The 16,832-nt window shown below is 52.3% G+C and overlaps 2 protein-coding genes across 6 annotated transcripts; one reads left to right on the top strand and one right to left on the bottom strand.

Annotated features, from left to right (window-relative positions):
• Positions 1-53: 53 nt before the first annotated feature.
• Positions 54-6,481, top strand: RRP7A (ribosomal RNA processing 7 homolog A). Its single transcript, XM_080393156.1, has 7 exons — positions 54-3,130; positions 3,214-3,356; positions 3,546-3,671; positions 3,962-4,085; positions 4,735-4,832; positions 5,231-5,429; positions 5,925-6,481. Exons 1-7 carry the CDS (start codon positions 3,079-3,081, stop codon positions 6,008-6,010), a joined length of 828 nt encoding a protein of 275 aa, XP_080249282.1. The 5' UTR covers positions 54-3,078; the 3' UTR covers positions 6,011-6,481.
• Positions 6,482-7,316: 835 nt separating this feature from the next.
• Positions 7,317-16,744, bottom strand: SERHL2 (serine hydrolase like 2). Of its 5 annotated transcripts, none has more exons than XM_080393133.1 (12): positions 16,454-16,738; positions 14,746-14,967; positions 14,564-14,677; positions 13,447-13,488; positions 12,690-12,709; positions 12,415-12,489; positions 11,510-11,619; positions 11,166-11,245; positions 10,773-10,807; positions 9,958-10,031; positions 8,421-8,514; positions 7,317-8,104 (listed from the first exon to the last, which is right to left on the bottom strand). In XM_080393133.1, exons 1-12 carry the CDS (start codon positions 16,521-16,523, stop codon positions 7,988-7,990), a joined length of 1,053 nt encoding a protein of 350 aa, XP_080249259.1. In that variant the 5' UTR covers positions 16,524-16,738; the 3' UTR covers positions 7,317-7,987. The 5 variants fall into 5 exon arrangements, with proteins under 5 accessions (XP_080249259.1, XP_080249258.1, XP_080249261.1 ...); XM_080393132.1 differs by having other exon boundaries at positions 9,958-10,034; positions 16,454-16,734; XM_080393135.1 differs by lacking the exon at positions 9,958-10,031 and having other exon boundaries at positions 16,454-16,737.
• Positions 16,745-16,832: the final 88 nt, after the last annotated feature.

Here is a 16,832-nt window from a genome sequence, read left to right as displayed (position 1 = left end):
TTCCTGAAATTGCTGTGCTGGGTACCAAGTCAAGTGTGGCTCCATACAGGGGGCACCATCTTGCATCTTTGACTTGTATGCATTCAGTGGCATAATACTCATTCTGGCTGTTTGGTCATTTTTCTGCTCAGCAGCTGTGACATTGAGAATTGTGAAAAACTGAGCTTCCCGCTGTGTGTGCCAGCCCACGGAGGCATTGGGCAGAAGAGACATACGCACAATTGCACCACCCATTGTGCTATGGGAGGGATGCTTCAACTCTAATGCAGAGAGGGTGGTGGTGGAGGGGGAAGGCTCTGGTATTTCTACAATTACTATATTAGCCCTGTAGGGTCAGGCTTAGTTGTACTCCTCTTTCTGGACTGAAAAATAAGAACCGGTATTCAGAGCTGGAGGAAATCCAAGTGTTTCACTCGCATTAGACTGTATTGCATCCTTCTGCTGATGCAGGGACATTAGGTTTTTTTCTTACCTTCTAACTTACCCAGTCTGCTATAAAAAGGAAGGAGCTGGGGCTTTGGACTATGTTTGGCTGCTGTGCCGGCATGCTGCTCGTATGCGTGGATTTGGAGGACGATTGCTGCATTTGACGGCTTCAGGGGGAGGTTCTGGAGAGAGCAGGCAGCAGTCGTGAGGAGCACACGGGTAGGCGAGGGGAGTCACGCAGGTGCCGTGCGGGGCCGCCGGGCTGTGCCTGCGGCCGCTGAGCACCCGTGCGGGCCGCCGCCGCTAGGTGGCGCTCCCCGTGGGCGCAGGTGGTAGCGCGGCGTTACGGCCGCCGGTCCGGGTCCCGTAGCTCCGTTGGTTTGTGTTTGCTCAAGTTTTGTAAGGGAGGAAAGCTATAAGCCGCTTCCAGAGTCTGGCTGGGGGTTGAACTTGAGCCTTTAATTAGAAGACTAACCGATTCGGTTCTGTTCAGCTCCACTGAACTTTAATGAACTCTGTAACCGTTGTGGGTCCAGATTCAATTTCTTGGTCGACCCTATTTCTTTTTCTTGATCTGTATTAACTCTGCTCTATCTAGCTCGTGCAAACCATTCCTCTATCTCACTGAATCCCTTATTAGTCATGGAAATAACTGAGGACTTGGCAGGGCTTGTTTTTCTGGAGTACTCTCTTTGGTTTGGAAGCCAGCAACACCGTTATTGTTAGGGTGCTTCATGTGAACAGCAGATGTTTGTAGGGGAGGGGGCCTAAGACCGCTATTGTTCTCCTTTTTTAGATTGTCCATCGAACACCTGTGTTTTGTTAAAAAAAAAAAAAAAATTGGGGGGAGGGGGAGGAAATATTAGGGGTTTGAAAAGGTAATGTATTATCTGTTTCTGAATAAACATTTGTTATACAGAGAGTGGATTCTAAGCCTTTTTAGATGCTGTGAAGCAGCTAAACTTAGGTGGTGTTCCAACATCGGGTCAAGCATGCTCTTAGAATATCAGTTTTGAAGTTTCTATAATGTGATGAAGGACAAGAAGAGTATATGGGTGAGAGAATTGATACTGATAAGCCTTTTAATCTGGATCATCAAAATTTGTAGCTGATCTTGCTACTAAGTGGGAGCAATTTGTGTCCCCACCTAGTTCCAGTTCTGTTACCACAGAAAAGAAAAAGAATGTCCTTTGTTATTGACAGACTGGTAATTCAAAAAGTAATTTTATAAAAAAAAAAAAATAGCTGTGAAATCAGGGAACCTGTTCTTGGTGAAGTAGGGTACTTTAATTATCATAGATTTAATTATCCAGATAGAAAGCTGAGGAAATGGGAAGACACATGTATTGTGGAGGCATATCCTGACTCTTCTGAAGGAATGGGGAGAGCCAAGCATATATTTTTTTTTAATTAATAGATTTATGTCCATTCCAAAAGCCAAATAGCAAGATGCACTTTTAACTTGCTGGTAAATTGTGCATTGTGTTTAGGTTTTCTGTGAGAAGCTCTGATGACATTAACATACTTTCTTGGAAGAACTACTGCTCTGTTTTCTAGCTGTGTAATCTATGGCAGTATTTTATTTTATTTTTTACTTGAAGTCAGTGGTTGTCTAAACACCACTCCCATGACCTGTCTTACAGCAATGTCTTGGTGTGCATTGCTCTTCCTTTTCTCAGTTCACTAAAGGTCTCTTGGTCTTCTAATACTTCATAGCGTGGCTGCTTTTGCTGGGCACTGAAAGGAGTAACCAGTTGGCTATTCCTAGTGCTTTCCCAGTAGTTCACTCTGCAGGTCTCCAGTTTCTCCTGGGTGGCCTGCAGTTGTCAAGTCAACCTTGTTTGTGTCCCACTGAGCTCACCTACCCCCTGCTGACCTCACATCTGTGCACATGACCTCGTGCAACATGCTTCAGGGGGTTTTCTGGGCTGTTAGAGATTGTAAACTTGCATATAAAACACAGATTGCTTGCACTAACTCCATGTGGCTGGCCAGGGCAGGTAGGAGGTAATTTGTAATGGTATTTGTTTCTTTTTCCTTTGCTTTTTTTTTTTCCCCCCCCCCAAAATGCGATGACTTCTGAAGTGATGCCATAATGTGCAAGTTTGTTTGGTATATTTTCATAGTTCTTGTATGTAGCATTTCTTCTGATGATGATGTTCATTAACTTGGTTATTTGGTTGAGTCAGCTTTCCATATAATTTCTTACTCCCGCTGAGACTTTGTACACAGTCTTGCTTTCATATCTTTATTTTTGGAGTGGCTCTGCCTTCCATTCAGTCATAAATACAAGTTCCTCTGTAATGGTCATCTTTTTTTTTTTTTCATTTCCCGATTTACAAGAGTCTTTAAACCCGGTTGTTAGTACTGTTGTCCTTGAATGTTCTTCCATATCTTTAAAAATTTTTTTATTTGCCTCTCTAGGATTAAGCACATTGCACGCATTTTCAGAACTGTCGGGCTAGATGACGGTGTGTGATTAGCGTTCTTACAGAGCCCCCGGGGCGCTGCTCCGCGGGGGCAAACCGCTTCGTCACCCCAAGCCCGGGGCGGCGCCGTGTCCCTCAGCGCGGCCATTAGCGGCGCCGCGCCGCCGCGGCGAACTACGGCTCCCGGCGGCCCCCGCGCCCGGCCGCTTCCCGCCGAGCTAAGATGGCGGCCGCCGAGCAGCGTGGGGCCGGAGCGGCGCCGCCGGGCTACACGGGTGAGGGGGCCCGGGGCAGCGGGGAGGGAGCGGGAGCGGGGCCGGGGCGGCGGCGGGGTCTTTAACCGGTGCGTCGCTCGCAGCTCTGGCGGTGAAGTTCGGGGCGCGGCAGCGCTCGCCCCACTGCTTGTTGGTGAAGGAGCACCAGGTGCGCGAAGGGGCCGGCACCGCGCACCCGCCTCGCCGCACCCTCTTCGTCCTCAACGTCCCCCCGTACTGCAGCGCGGTGAGCGGGGCTGGGGGGGAGGGGGTCTCACCGATGGCGGGGGGGCATCGCCTCAGGAGCCGGTGGGCGGAGGGGCTGGGGGCGCGCCGGAGCCTCCCGCTGCCCTCTGCGGTCCGTGCGTGAGAGGGTGGGCGAGGGGGGTCGCTCCCGCAGTTCTGTACCGCTTGTTCTCCTACTCCCCGTGTCAAGGATGCTCTGTCTCGGCTCTTCGCCCGCTGCGGGCATGTGCAGTCTGTGGACATCTGTGACAAGCCAGAGCCGGGAGAGAAAAAAGAAAAACTGACGTCCAAATTCTTCAACAGAAAATCTGTAACGGTAAAGCTTGGGGAATGCTCCCCTCTGGGGAGGGGAGTACTGATGCTACAGTAGTCAGAATGGGAGGGGATGAAAGCACTGAGTGGTACTATTTGGAACGTGAAATATGGGAAACCGTTTGGGTGCATTGTGTGATGCAATTATTTAAGTTTACATTACCTTTTTTTGCTATCCCACTAAACTTCTGGTTTGATTTTTGTTTTATTGTATCATTATTTATACTGTAGCTCCTTGCTGTGTCTCCAGTTTCCCCAATGTATCTGACTGGCCTAGGTGTCTTTTTCTTTTAGGGATTTCAAGTAGCATATGTGGTGTTCAGGAAACCAGGTGGTGTCCAGGCAGCCAAAGCCCTGTCACAGGGAGGTCCCTTGCTGATATCAACAGAGAGTCACCCTGTGAAAACCGGCATTAGCAGTAAGTCAGCCCTAGCTATCTTCCTGCTAGCTGGTGCCAGGGAATAACTATACTCATTCCCTGCTAAATCCTACCCTGCATGTCCCACATTAATTCTCACCATTTTGTCCTGAACTGGGAGATGCCCGGTGTTTCATTGTCCTGCTTCTGTTATTCGCAAAAAGCAATCCTGTTGTACTGGGTGTTGTAGTCTGGTCCAGTGACCTTATGGGAAAATGGGGTCACGTGGTACAATGGAAGGGCAACTTTTCCCAACATCTTTTCAGTATCACATGGATTCAGAGAAACTGGCTGTGTCTTGCCCTCAGAATGGAATCCGGACTCAATAACAGGCACCAGGTGTCCGTCAAGATGACAGCACTTAAGATGTGACCCCTTGACAGGAACGCAGCCCTGAATGTTGTGCTGCTTGGGTTTCGGGCTAGCCCACTCCTGCTTGGGAGAGTTGCAGGCTCTTCCCATGTCTTACCGGCTGGGTCCTGGGCCACGAGTTGGTTGAGGTGTGGCAGTGGGGAGGCTGAACAGGAGCGGGAACAGAGCATGTGTGTCCTTCTCCAGGGCAGTTCTCTATGGAGCTGTCCGAAGGCATAATGCTAGGGGCTTGCTTCTAACAGAGGCTACTGCTGACTTCTGCCCTCTCTTGTCTCAGAGTGGATCGCCAGCTATGCGGCCTCAGTTGTGGATCAGGAGGAGCTGAAGGCTGAGGTGGATGCCTACATGCAAGACTACGACAAAAAGATAGCAGAGGTGAGGTCAGGCTGGGGAAGGAACCCAGTTAAGCAGTTTGTTTGGGGAGAGGAAAGGAATAGAGAAGATCTCAGTAGAAAGGGCAGAGGGAAGCACGCTGGTGGGCAGGGTGGTTTTACTCCCAGTTGCTGATGGGCAGCCAGGTCCTAGTTTGGTCCATGAGCCTTCCATCCAGGACTTACCATAGGTATCCACAAATAAATTGGTTCCTGGCTGGTGTGCAGTGTTGTGACTGAGAGTTGAATGCCTGCACCCTTGGTCCCATGCCTTTCTTCAAATCTTGTGCAGAAGCAGGAGCTGTAGCTTTGCATGTGTTTGGCGGAACTGTGGGGCAGCCATGCGTTATGCTGGCCAGCAGCCTGTCTGCACCGAGCTGCCTCACCCTCCTGTCTTTACAGGAAGAAGCGAAAGCGGCCAGGGAGGAAGGTGTTCCAGATGAGGAGGGCTGGGTGAAGGTAACGCGGAAGGGCCGGAAGCCTGGCCTGCCCCGGACAGAGGCTGCCAACCTGCGGCTGCTGGAGAAGGAGAAACAGAAAAGGGCCCGCAAAGAGCTGCTCAACTTCTATGCCTGGCAGCATCGTGAGACCAAGAGAGAGCGTGAGTATCCAGGTCTCCGACCCCTGCCTGTGTCTCCTGTCTTTCACACTGTGGCCCAAAGAGTGTCCCTTTTCCTTCAGCAGAGGCTATGTCCACCTGCAGGTCAACAGTTGACTCTGTGGTTATGTGAATGGCCTCACTAGCTCTTTAAGGCCCCTTGCCACCACCTGTCCTAGCAAGGGATACTGGAATGTTTTGTGGGAGAGCACGCAGGTCGTGGCTTCCCAGGAGATGTTTCTTCGGTGCACAAAGGCAGCAATGCAAAGCGGAACCTGGCCAGTTTCCGCCTCTAGAGGGAGCTGCAGCACTGCTGGAGATGGGCCGCCAGAGCCCCAGCTCGGCATTCAGCGCGGGTGCGAGAGGACCCGCTCTGGGAAGTGTGCTTTTGTGGGTGTCAGGACTGAGCCCCTCCTGGTGTGTGGAAGCACAGCTCCCCAGGAGGGATATCTGCTGCTCCTGTGTGACCTGTCCTCTTTCTCTTTCTGCCTGTTTCAGATATCGCCCAGTTGAGGAAGAAATTTGAGGAGGACAAGCAGAGAATCGCGCTGATGCGAGCCCAGCGCAAGTTTCGGCCGTACTAAGCTGTGCTGAGCTATTCCTCAGATGCCTGTGCTGGAGAGGGTGGGAGCAATACCTATGGGCTCCTACGTGCCAAAAGATTTCAAGGAACTGAGGCAGCTTCAGGTTGTCCCTGCCTTTGGATCTGAAATGGGAGATTCCAGAAACTGCTGCTGGAGGGGGAGTTTCCTTCACTTGCACTGGTATCCTGCTCTCCTGGTCATTGTTCAGCCCTGTGGCATCACTTCCCAGAGTGCTCAGGTTGAGGGGCTGAGGCACTTCCTTTGACAGCCTGTATCTCCCTGCCACCCAAGGCCCTCCTAAAGCTTGGTGAGAGCTACTACAGCTTCTGCAGGGGCAGGGAGTGGCTGAAGAACTGTAAATAAACTGCTGCCATGTTCTCAGAACATTGGAATGCCTTTCTCTCCCCCTCGGTCTGCTGTAGGGGGGCAGCTTCTTGTGTGCTGGGGTGGCAGTAAAAGTCAGGGCTTGTATGCTGGTGCTGCTTTGCACATTTTATCTGGAGATGAGTAAGAAGAGGAGGGAAGTAACCTTGGGAAAAGCCCAACTGGGAAGGTCCCAGACCTGTTGTCTCAAGGAATTATCAGTGGTTTGGTACAGATCCTCACCCCTTCCCTTGGTGTTTCCCTCACAGACAGCTCCCTCTTAGCTAGGTGTTGATGTGCCCAGTCTTCTGGCTCTGTGTGGGCCTCTGCAGCAGTGTCTAGCCTGGGCTGTGGGAACTTCTGATGTTCAGCACCATTACTAGAGCAAGATGAGGTGGCAGCCTGGCTTTGGAGGGAGAAACCAGACTGCCCAAGGCCCTTTTCCACTTAACCTGTCCGCAGGAGGCAGGTAAGGATGTTGATGGGCACATCGAGTCACGGGACAATGCTTTCATACTGCCCATGTAACATTTGTGCAGCTTTGGGCCTAATGATTGCTCACCCCAGCATGCTCTGTGATAAGAAAGGGGCTGTAACCCCCCCACCCCCAGGCTTTTACACAGTTATTTTACTGTGTGAAGCCTTGTTACAGGTGCGACCATGAATGTAAGGTGGAAATACTGGTAAATTCCACTGAGCTGGGTTAAAACAGGTTTACCCTCCCCTAGAAAAACCCCTGTAGTTTCCATTGCATGGAGAAACTGCCAGGCCTGCTTGCTGCAGTTGGCTTTTTGCATCACTTTAACTAGGAGGCAGATGGATCCTTAATATGGCCTATCTAAAGCAGGCTGCATGTAAAAATTGCTGCCTTCTAAGACTGGTGTTCTAGCTCCTTGGGCGAGTGTCCCAAAAGAAAGGAGGTTCACTCCTGTAAAGTCAAGGAGACAGTTAACATTAGGAGATTAATCTTTATTTAGAAGGACAGAAATAATCTTGCCAACTTTTCCATTAATAGCAGTTCTCCCAGCTGCTTCAGCTAGAGGATTAGTGACTCATTCCCTAGAAGTTCATTAAAATGGCCTTCTGTGCCCAGGTGAGCTTCTATTTAAGCTGATTAAAAAAGCAGCAGCTCTCACAGTAGAACAGAGACACCAAGGCCTTCTGAGCTCAGGCATTTGTGGAAGTAAGCAGAGAAGCAGAACACTTTCTGTTTATTCAGAAGGTCTAATCCTGGAAGGAGCCTGGGTGTACCATCCTTGGGGAGGAGGTAAGGTGAGCCACCTTTCTCATGCTACTCCCACAGATGATGTCTCTACCTGTATTTCTGCTCCATTTCAGGGTGCAAGCATGGGGAAGGCCACCCTGGGCCTCTATCCCTGTAATCACAGAGCTGGAAGTGAAGGGATTCCATTTCCCTTTGACAACTGAAGAACTCTGCTCAGCCCTCCTCCAGGGAACCCCTGAGCAGACCTGCTTCCATCCTGCAGTGAGCTAAGCATAGGAGAGGGTATCATGACACTTGATGTTGGATGCGAGTTAGGAATGGTGACAATTCCTCCAGGGTGTGCTTTTTGGCTCCCTGTTCTCCTGGATTGCCGCAGCAATGAGGGCTTCTTAGAGCCTGGCTCTGGTGTTTTGCACAGTCAGGAAGTTGCTGATGATTCCAGACACCACCTCAGGCTCATTCAGATGCACAAAATGACTCCCAGGCACCTCTACTAGCTGGATGTGCTGGAGGGAAAGGACACAAGATATGGACCGGGAGTTCCCTCGGGCAAGCTGTGCTTGCTGTGTGGCACCCAGGGGGTTGTGGGGCAAGTGAGGCAGGACAGTGCTGGGAGGACTAGGGAAGAGCTGGCTCCAGGAGGGCACTATTAATTTGGGACTTAGGCAGCAGCCAAGGTTGGCTTCCCCCTTGCCATGTAAGGGCTATGCCATTCAGGACAAGTCCACTAGTGTGGGCTGTCCATCAAGGTAAGCTGCTTCCTAGCTGCTGGTCCCAGGTTGGTGCACAGAGCAGAGATGCAAGGATGGAGCTTGCTCTCACCTCTTTGAGAGTAGACTCAAACTCCTCCCGTAGAGCTTTCGCAAAGTGATTTCTGCTGTCTAGCTTGTGCGGTACCAAAAGTCCATCTTGTGCTCTGAAAAGCAAGGGCAAGGCTCAGTACAACACATAGCATGCCTCAGTTTGTCTTTGCTGCTGTCCTGGGCAGAAGCAGTGTCCCTAAGACAGTGAGGTGACAGACCCAACTGCTCTTTCCAGGCTGCTCGTAAGCAGCAAGGTTACAGGATCATACATGGTAGTCGGAGGAGCACCACACAGCTTGGCTAAGCAGCTATTTTCTATCCAACTATCTGTTTAATACTTTGGGTGACTGCCTAGTAGTATCAGAGTAGAGACTGGTTAAATATTGTGTCCCCCCAGGACTGACTCTTTAACTGGTCAGAGTACACCATTCCCTGCCCCCACCCTGCTTTCTGCTCTTTTTCCTTTCATATAGCCTCTACATCTCCCCTCAGTCCCTTTCTCCCCTCCATGCTGCTGTTTTAAACAGGGTGTGTCCTGCTCGGGGAGGGAGGTACCAGGGCAGTACCAAGGCAGCCAGCATCAGACCTGCAGAGCTAAGATCATGCTGTCTCCTACCGTGCTGCAGCTGATGGGACAAGGTGACAAGCCAGGCTCAAAGACATTCAGTCTGTATGGCCTAGAGGACTTGTCCTTACCATAAAGTTGCATTTCTGGATAAGTAGGAAAATCCTTAGCCTCTTATGATTTCAACAGACCAGGGAAGCCAAAACCGCACCCTGTTTCCTAGAGGGACTTTTTCACAGCACCACACAGGCCAAGGTAGCCAGAGCCCTGCACATCTTGCCCTCCAAGGAAAAATGCAGAGGACTGACAGAACCAGCTACCCCCCCAGACAGCTTCACAGCTTGTGGGACTCTGTGCAAGCCCCAAGCTACTTCGCTACAGCTCCTCCCTAGCCCAGGCACCACAGGGCAGAGCTTGCAAGAGCTGGGTCATGTCAGGGGCTCCAGAACCAGCTGGAGGAGGTGGTGGCTTCTGTGGTTCCACCTGTTTGCACAGGCAAGAGGTTTGTGGGTCTGGAGAAGGGGCCAGGCTGGGCTGCTGTGACTGGGCTGAAGAGCCAGGCCAGGAGGAAAGCAAGAAGGAGCTGTGTTGTGGAGGGTCATATTTTCACGGATGGCTCCTTGCTGTAGGGCCAAAGGATGGAAAGTCATGGGACAGGGGCATGAAGGCAGGAGCACAGGGAAGACAGGACAGGCATTTCCTCAGTCAGCCTTGCATCAGGGAGGCCCAGCCTGAAAGCACAGCACCAGGCTGAGAGAAGAATGTTCCAGATACTCTCTGCCTGCTCCAGGAGCCTGCCTGGCCCAGGGCAGTAGTGGGAAACTAGGAAATGCTTCTCACATGTGAGGCTGTGCTGTTGTGCCAACTGGCCTGAAGGTCTGGGTGGCTGCTGCAGAGGAGCGGGTAGTGGAAGGTTCCTGTCTAACCTTCACTCCCTCTGCCCGGGCTGCAGGGAGGCAGCAAGGGTTGGTTTGGCTTGTGCCTCACTCACAGAATGATGAGAGCACGGTCCTGGATCTTCTGCAGGAGCTCCACGCACTGCTCCACTGTGAAGGCCTCCTGACTCTGCTGCAGGCACAAAGACAGGGAAAGTGGCAATGGTCAGGGACAGCAGCTGGGGGCAGAGGGTGTCCCTAGAGGGTGTCCCTGATCCCTCCTGTACTAGCAGCTCTGAAGGCAGAAGTGGCTGTGGCCCTGAAGCTGCCGTGCTGGGACATGACAGGCAGCCAGGCTGCACAGAAGAGGAGCTGGCTTTGCAAAGGCTCCTTCTGTCCAGCTGCGTTTCAGGACTGCCAACAACGCTGCCTGCTGAGATGCAGCACATGCAGGAATGATCTCATAGCAGAGAAAAGCTTTAAAAATCCTTTTACTAAAGAGGAGATGGTACACTACTCTGGCTTTCATACCCTGGCAGTAGCACAGGTAGTGGAGGCCCTTATATCAAACATAAGGACTGTTAAACTCTCTCCCCTTATACGGGTGACCCAACAAAGAAGCTGACAGAAAGCATCCATCCATCTGCTGCCTGAAGAGTTATAATGGCAGGAAAATGTGGCCGGGAGGCCCTGGGGCAGAGGAACTGCTAAAAAAGAAATCAGTAATATTTTCCAGTGACTCTGTAAGCTGAGTCAGTTAATGATCAAGTGCAGGCTCTTTTAACAGCACCATTTAAAAGAGATGTGGGAATTGGGGAAGCAGAAAGTAAACGGCTGGGTGGAGGAAGGGCCTGGGCTCAGTGAGCCCTGAGTTTTCCGTAAGCTCAGGGCTCAAAAGCAGCAGGGGGCATGTCAGAAGAGCAACACTCACGGTACGGACTCTCATGTCTCTGTTATATACCAATCCTGGAATGAAAAAACAAGAGAAAGTCTTCATGTCTCACAGGAGCTGGAGTTGCTCCGTTTCCCCTCACCTCTGGGGTCTGCCCAAGACTTTAAGAGACAGGAGGAATAGGATTAACTCAGATTCTCCTCCTTTCTGATCTCTTTTCTTTAGCCCCCTTCTATAACTTGAGCACTAACCCCAGTTGCTGGGAATGGAGAGGTCTGCCTCCAGACTTAATTGATCCCATTCAGGCTGTGTAAACTTGTAGCCAGGGCACCCTGTACCCTACAAAAGACAATGGCTGTTGGCGCTGCTCCCTTCCCACACCCAGTGTTGGCCCAGCACTGCGATGAGCCCTGTCTCCATGCAGCCCCTTACCAGCGGGTGTCTCAGTTGCTCCTCGCTGCAGCAGGATTGCCCCACCCTCTGCTGTCAGATGTCTGTTTGCTTCTAAGAGCCTGGGGGAGACATGCCAAAGAGACTGTGCTGCTGGAAAAGGGAGGAAGCAAAGCGAAAATGGCACAAGGTGACAGCGAGCTCTCAGGCTGCTTCAGAAAAGAGCAGGAAGCAGCAGCGGCTTCTGGCAGCAGAAGCAAAAGGTCTTGCTGAGATTCCAGGAGGACTTGAAAGGGGAAGTGCAGGGACAGTTTCCCATTCACAGAGCTGCAACTCTTTCTAAGGTGAGGACAGGCAGCAAGTGAAGAGGACAGACGGGAACCCACCTCTGCAATGCTGCTTCGGGGCTCCGTGCTTTGGGAGTTTGCTGCTTTGCCTCTAGACTCAGTAATCTGTCAATCACCGTCCGTTTTGATTTCAGCCATGCATCAGTGTCCTGAAACAAAGAGGTAGGGAACTGGGGTAACCTTGCTGTTCTGAATCATTGTACTCCTTATCAGAGGGCAGAAGAGGGTATTTCACCCTTCAACATCCCTCAGAACTGGTACCAGTTATGGACATCATATTAAAAATATCCATTTCCGGAGGAAAGGGAACAGCAACACTTAAACAGCAAGGTAGGGATAGAAAGCTAAGCACTGCTATAAAGAACTTAGTAACTTTTTACCCTCACAACCTTTTCTGCCTCTTTCTACCTCACTTCTGAGTTGAGGACAACTATTGAAAAGAACAAGAGAAATCTGGTATCTTTTTGTCTCTCCGACCCTGGGCTTCTGTCCCACTTCTGCCAACCAAAGCTCCAGCATCTGGTAGCGATGAAGGCAGATTGGGAATACAGCTTTGTGTCCTGCCAGGAATAGAAAAATCCACCTGTCTTGCACCCAGGTCACCTAACAAGCTGTTGGCAAAAAGACCTCAGCTGGCAGTTCCTTGGACAGAGGTTCCAGTTCCTTTTGTACAAGGACATGGCACAGACAAGTGAATTTCAGTGCTAAGAGACTGCAGGATGTGGAACACTACCAAATGTCGCAAGGGCCACCCTAAGCAGGGACCTCAGGCCATGCAACAAGGAGCAGATCTGTGGCTGCCAAAAAGGAGAGCCCCGAGACTTGTGTGAACTGCCAGGAACTGGTCACATCAGTGCCTTCTCTAAGCAAATGAGGGAAGGGAAAGAAAAGAAAAATGTATTTTTTACATTACAAAGGGAAGGAAAGGACATGTGAAATCTAACCTCTGCAGCTAGCATAAAGCCAAGACTTTCCAACAGGATCAGCTTGTCCACCATCTCAGGATAAAGGGAACAGAACTGAAGAGAGATGAAACAATATGAGAGAAAGAGAAAAACTGAGCAATGAGTGATGTCTTTGTCCTGCTCCACTGGAGAGGGAGCCAGGGAAAGGCCTCTCCTCCCCTGAGATCCGAGTCCCACGCAGTCTGTCCCTTTATTCCTCTCCCATTTGTCTTTCCAGCTGTAGAAACCCCATGAAGAAAGGATGCTTGACTCACCATTCCTGCCACAGACCCACCTGCAAAGGAGAGAACGGTGTCCAGTTATGTCCAGGACATCCCCCAGTAAGAGAAAGTACCCTTTCCCACAGCAGGAGCTGCCTTAGAAGCAGAAATGTACATTGTGCCAAGGGATAAAGCCCCAGCTGCAGACAGAGCTCTCCCAGTCGACAGGATGCAGGCAGAGAGCAGGGCTGAACATCCCATCCTGCACCATCCCTACCTCCCTCTCACACAGCAAAGGCCATGGAGAAGTTACTAGTTAAAATGCTATGGTGTACAAGTCCTGTAAGCTGTGGCCAGAGCAGCCCTGGGGAGCAAAACCCAGATCATGGCAAAACCCAATCACGTCCCAAGCCTAAGGGGATAGAGCCTGGAGTTCGGTTCCTCTCAGCAAGCTCCATGACCCACCAAGAAGGGCCTGCTGTCCACAGGCTTTGTGGCCTTGTGGGAACTGGGCAGGAGGGCCTGCTGCAAATTCTCCTGCCATTTATCACCCATCTCTGCCCATCACTGTTCCCTCCTGGGGGTGGAGGAAAAGCCCACAGCGAGAGCTACCACTGTTCATACTACAGGGTCTTGAAAGCAGAGGCATTACAAACAAGGGCACGGATTTTTGAATTGCTCAAGCAGGAACCTGGTACTTGACAGAATATAATAAATATTCCAGCCCAGCTCCTAGCAGCATGTCTTGTAAATTAATTATCTAATCCTATTTCCACAAATCTCACAGCTAACAAGGACAAGAGCCACTTACCCATACTGTGACCCATCAGGGTGAACCGTCTCCACTGCAAGGCTAAGTGGCAATAGACAAAAACAGACAGTGCTGCATTAGAAACCAGAGCAGCGGCATCTTGCTGCTTCTCTAACATGGGCCCTTTCCCCTGAGAGAGCTTTTGCACTGCTCAGTTCTCTTCCTAATTCAGAAATTATAGGCCAGTTTTAAAGAAAAAGAGCCTCTACCACCTCATTTCCTTGGTAGTTAAGTCATGCAGCTATCAAGCTCTCTCTGTATGACAAACAAGCTACAGCAAATTCCCTTTCGTTGCCAGATATAAGACTGGCAAGAAGCAAAGGAGCCTAACTGGGCAGCATCTGCTGGAAAAGAGAAACCTCGACAAAGCATCCTGCTGCAGGGCATTCCACAAGAGCCGTGAGGACACAGAGACATGTCCACTGCCTTGGGGAAATCATGATTATTCCAAGCGGAAGCTCTCTGGACCATTTAGCACATCAGGCTCTTCAGTGCATTTTTATGGCACTCCAAGAGGCTTATGGGAAAATACTGCTTCAACAGTGCTGCCCATCTGAAATATACCTCACTGAAAGATGTGGTTTACCCTCTAGTACATCAAAGAACTTCTAGCGGCTATTGGTATACTGAATGAGGGATGCAAAACTGCACATGCCACAACCTCCCGCAAGATCAGCACAGAGATGGGCAGTTATATCAGGAGTTATTAAGAACCCAAGACACCTTGGTTTACAGCTTTCTTTGTACAATACTAAAGCAAGCTGTCATCTGGGAGAATCAAGAGTCTCCAGCTTATTCCTAACACTGGTTAGAGGTCACTGGCTGCTTACAAAAAGTCAGTCTGGCAAAACTAATTGCATCTACCACTTTGCCACTACTGCTTTTTAGTACAGAAACACTCGCTTCCCAGGGCTTTCTGTTTCTTCCTCTCACAAGATAGTGAGGAAGAGGGATACTGATTCAGTCTGTGGTCACAGAGCATCAGCTAACATCAGGCTGGGGAGAAGCAGAGGAACTGACCCTTCTGGCAGTAAATGCTGCCTTCTTGTTTAAGGAGCAGGAGCAATACAGCATCCCCTACACAAACATCCCCTCAAGGGCCCCTTCAACCACCCACCTGCTGCAACCCGGCGCACATCGGTCACATAATCCAGAAAATGGTAGGGGGAGCCTGCAGGTCGGTGGGATGACAAGCCATGGCCAGAAAAGTCCATTGCCACATAATAGCAACCTGAAAGGGAGAGAGTATCAGATGTGTAGCCCTGCAACGCAAGAACCATCCTAATGAGCCAGACCTACCTCTGGGGAGCAGTGGAATGAGCTTGTCAAAAGTGTTGGCATTGTCCAGCCAGCCGTGCAAGCACAGCACAGGGTGTCCCTCTGAGGATCCCCAGGCCTTGGCTGCCACATGACCCCACGGCACTGGGAACTTTAACTCTGAGAACATGCCCAAAATAAAGTGATGTCCCTGGAGAGCCGCACTCAAGTAGGTCCCAGGAATCTTGTTAATGGCCCAGAGCTCTGAAAAAGAGTAATACAGGTCTTTAGTAACTCACCAGCCTCCTGTGGTCTTAATTAGCAGCTTGATGATTTATAGCTCCCCATTCAACATCCCAAGCTGCCGTCCCTGGCTGCCTGTTTGGGGAATCTTCCTCCCAGCACGTACTAGTGATGCTCCTAGGAAGAAACATGCTTTCCCTATGCAGGAGGAGAAACCCTCCTCTCTGTGTCTCTGCAGCAGCTGCAACCTGACCAGAAGGTACAGGAGCTCTGGCAAGAGAGAACCACACAGAATTCCCCCAGCTAGCTGCAGTCAGCCAGGCACCTGTCCTGGACCAAAAAGACAATTTGGGGAATAAGGATGCTGCCTCCTGTACTAGACTGTTACCACCTTCTCTTTTACCTTGGTGTTTCTCCTCTTTTACACCACCAGCTGGCACCTTCAAGAGAGCAGCTGGCTACATGCCACACAGCAGGTCTCTGCTGTCACCCTCCTCTGCACCCCTGAGGGCCAGGGATCCTGCATCCACCACCTCCCAGGCACCTGCTCAACCTCAGACCCGTCTCATCACTGCGAATCTGCCTGGCAATCACTGCACTACCTCTGACTGTTACTCAACCTCAGGTTCCTGAGTGAACCCCCAGCACTACCCAGCCTCTGGGGATCTTCCAGGGTGGTCTGAATACCTCCCCTTTACCCCCAAGCTCTTCTGACCCCTGTGGCCCCCCATTCCCAAGTCTCCCATTCCATATACCCTTCCCAGTGACATGTTTCAGATCTCTGCTCCCTTAAATAGCCCCTGAGACCTAACAGCAATTAAATCACTCTGCAAGTCCCTCCTGAGCCCATACCTCTGTAAGGTGTGAGGTCAGAGGGGGTAGGCTGAGAGGGGAGGCTGCTGTCAGGGCCTTGAGACCAATTACAGGCCCTAATGGTCCCAGTCAGCCACACCTGGGGCCTCCCTATCACCCTTCTCTCCCCCCTACATCTTTCCCTCCCACCCATGAGCCGATTTACGCTCAGCCGGGACCGGGACCATCCCCAGCCCCGCTGCGGGAGCGCTGGTCCGCAGCAGCGATGTCAGCCCCGGCGCCACGGCCCTGCCTGCCGCCACCGCGGGGCCGCGCCTGACCCCGATCCCCGATCCGGATCGGGCCCGATCCTGGCAACCCTGGGCCGACTTCCCGGCGTGACCGCGGGCCTGCCCGCTCCCCACGGACCTGCCTGGCGGGCTGGGCTCCTGGCAGAGCCTGACTGCCCTCCCCGAGCCCGCCCTGCCTGGGCTCCGGCCCCGGGGTCCCTCCCGGCTCTCGGGTGGGGGTCTTCCTACACCTGGGCCTTCGCCTCCGGGCACCCTGGGGCAGCTGGTCTCGGTCCCGGGGAAGGGCTGCCCGGGGACCGACCTCCGCACGGCCGCGGCACCCAGAGCGCCAGGGCTGCTGGCGGCCGCCCCGGCCCCGCTCCCCGCGCCGCCCGCACGCCGCGCCCGGCCCGCCCCAGCCCTACCGCTCCGTCCGGCCGGGGCGCAGAGCAAGGCCGCGGCGGGAGGACGGAGCCCGGCGGCAGGGCGGGCCATGCCGGCCGCGCCGCCCTGCTCCCCGCCTCCCCGGGGCGCCGCCTGCTGCGCCGCTGGCCCGGGGCCGCCGTGGCCCGCGGGAGGCGCTGGGGCGGCCCAGCCGCCATCTTTGTCCTCCCTCGTCGCTTCCCGGCTGCGGGCTCCGGCTGGGAAGCGGGGTGGTGGGCGGGAGGGGCGGCTTTCCCTGCCCGGGGAGCGTTTCCAGGTTCCCCACCATTCCCCACCCTTGGCCCTGCGGCTCATCCCGGCAAACGCGACCCTCTACAGCACCGCACCTACTCGCTTTCCTCCTGGCCTGGCTCTTCCCCC

The sequence above is a fragment of the Falco punctatus genome (assembly GCF_963210335.1).
Source record: "Falco punctatus genome assembly, chromosome: 6".
NCBI classification, from domain to species: domain Eukaryota; kingdom Metazoa; phylum Chordata; class Aves; order Falconiformes; family Falconidae; genus Falco; species Falco punctatus.
This window is presented reverse-complemented; position numbering and strand designations above follow the sequence as displayed.

Excerpts from the sequence above, each read along its gene's own strand:
- RRP7A (XM_080393156.1), top strand. The coding sequence starts at position 3,079 with ATGGCGGCCGCCGAGCAGCGTGGGGCCGGAGCGGCGCCGCCGGGCTAC. Across the intron at positions 3,131-3,213 it reads GGCGCCGCCGGGCTACACGG|CTCTGGCGGTGAAGTTCGGG; the intron begins GTGAGGGGGCCC and ends CGTCGCTCGCAG. Across the intron at positions 3,357-3,545 it reads TCCCCCCGTACTGCAGCGCG|GATGCTCTGTCTCGGCTCTT; the intron begins GTGAGCGGGGCT and ends CCCCGTGTCAAG.
- SERHL2 (XM_080393132.1), bottom strand. The coding sequence starts at position 16,523 with ATGGCCCGCCCTGCCGCCGGGCTCCGTCCTCCCGCCGCGGCCTTGCTC. Across the intron at positions 14,678-14,745 it reads CATTCCACTGCTCCCCAGAG|GTTGCTATTATGTGGCAATG; the intron begins GTAGGTCTGGCT and ends TCTCCCTTTCAG. Across the intron at positions 10,808-11,165 it reads AGCAACTGAGACACCCGCTG|GATTGGTATATAACAGAGAC; the intron begins GTAAGGGGCTGC and ends TTTTCATTCCAG.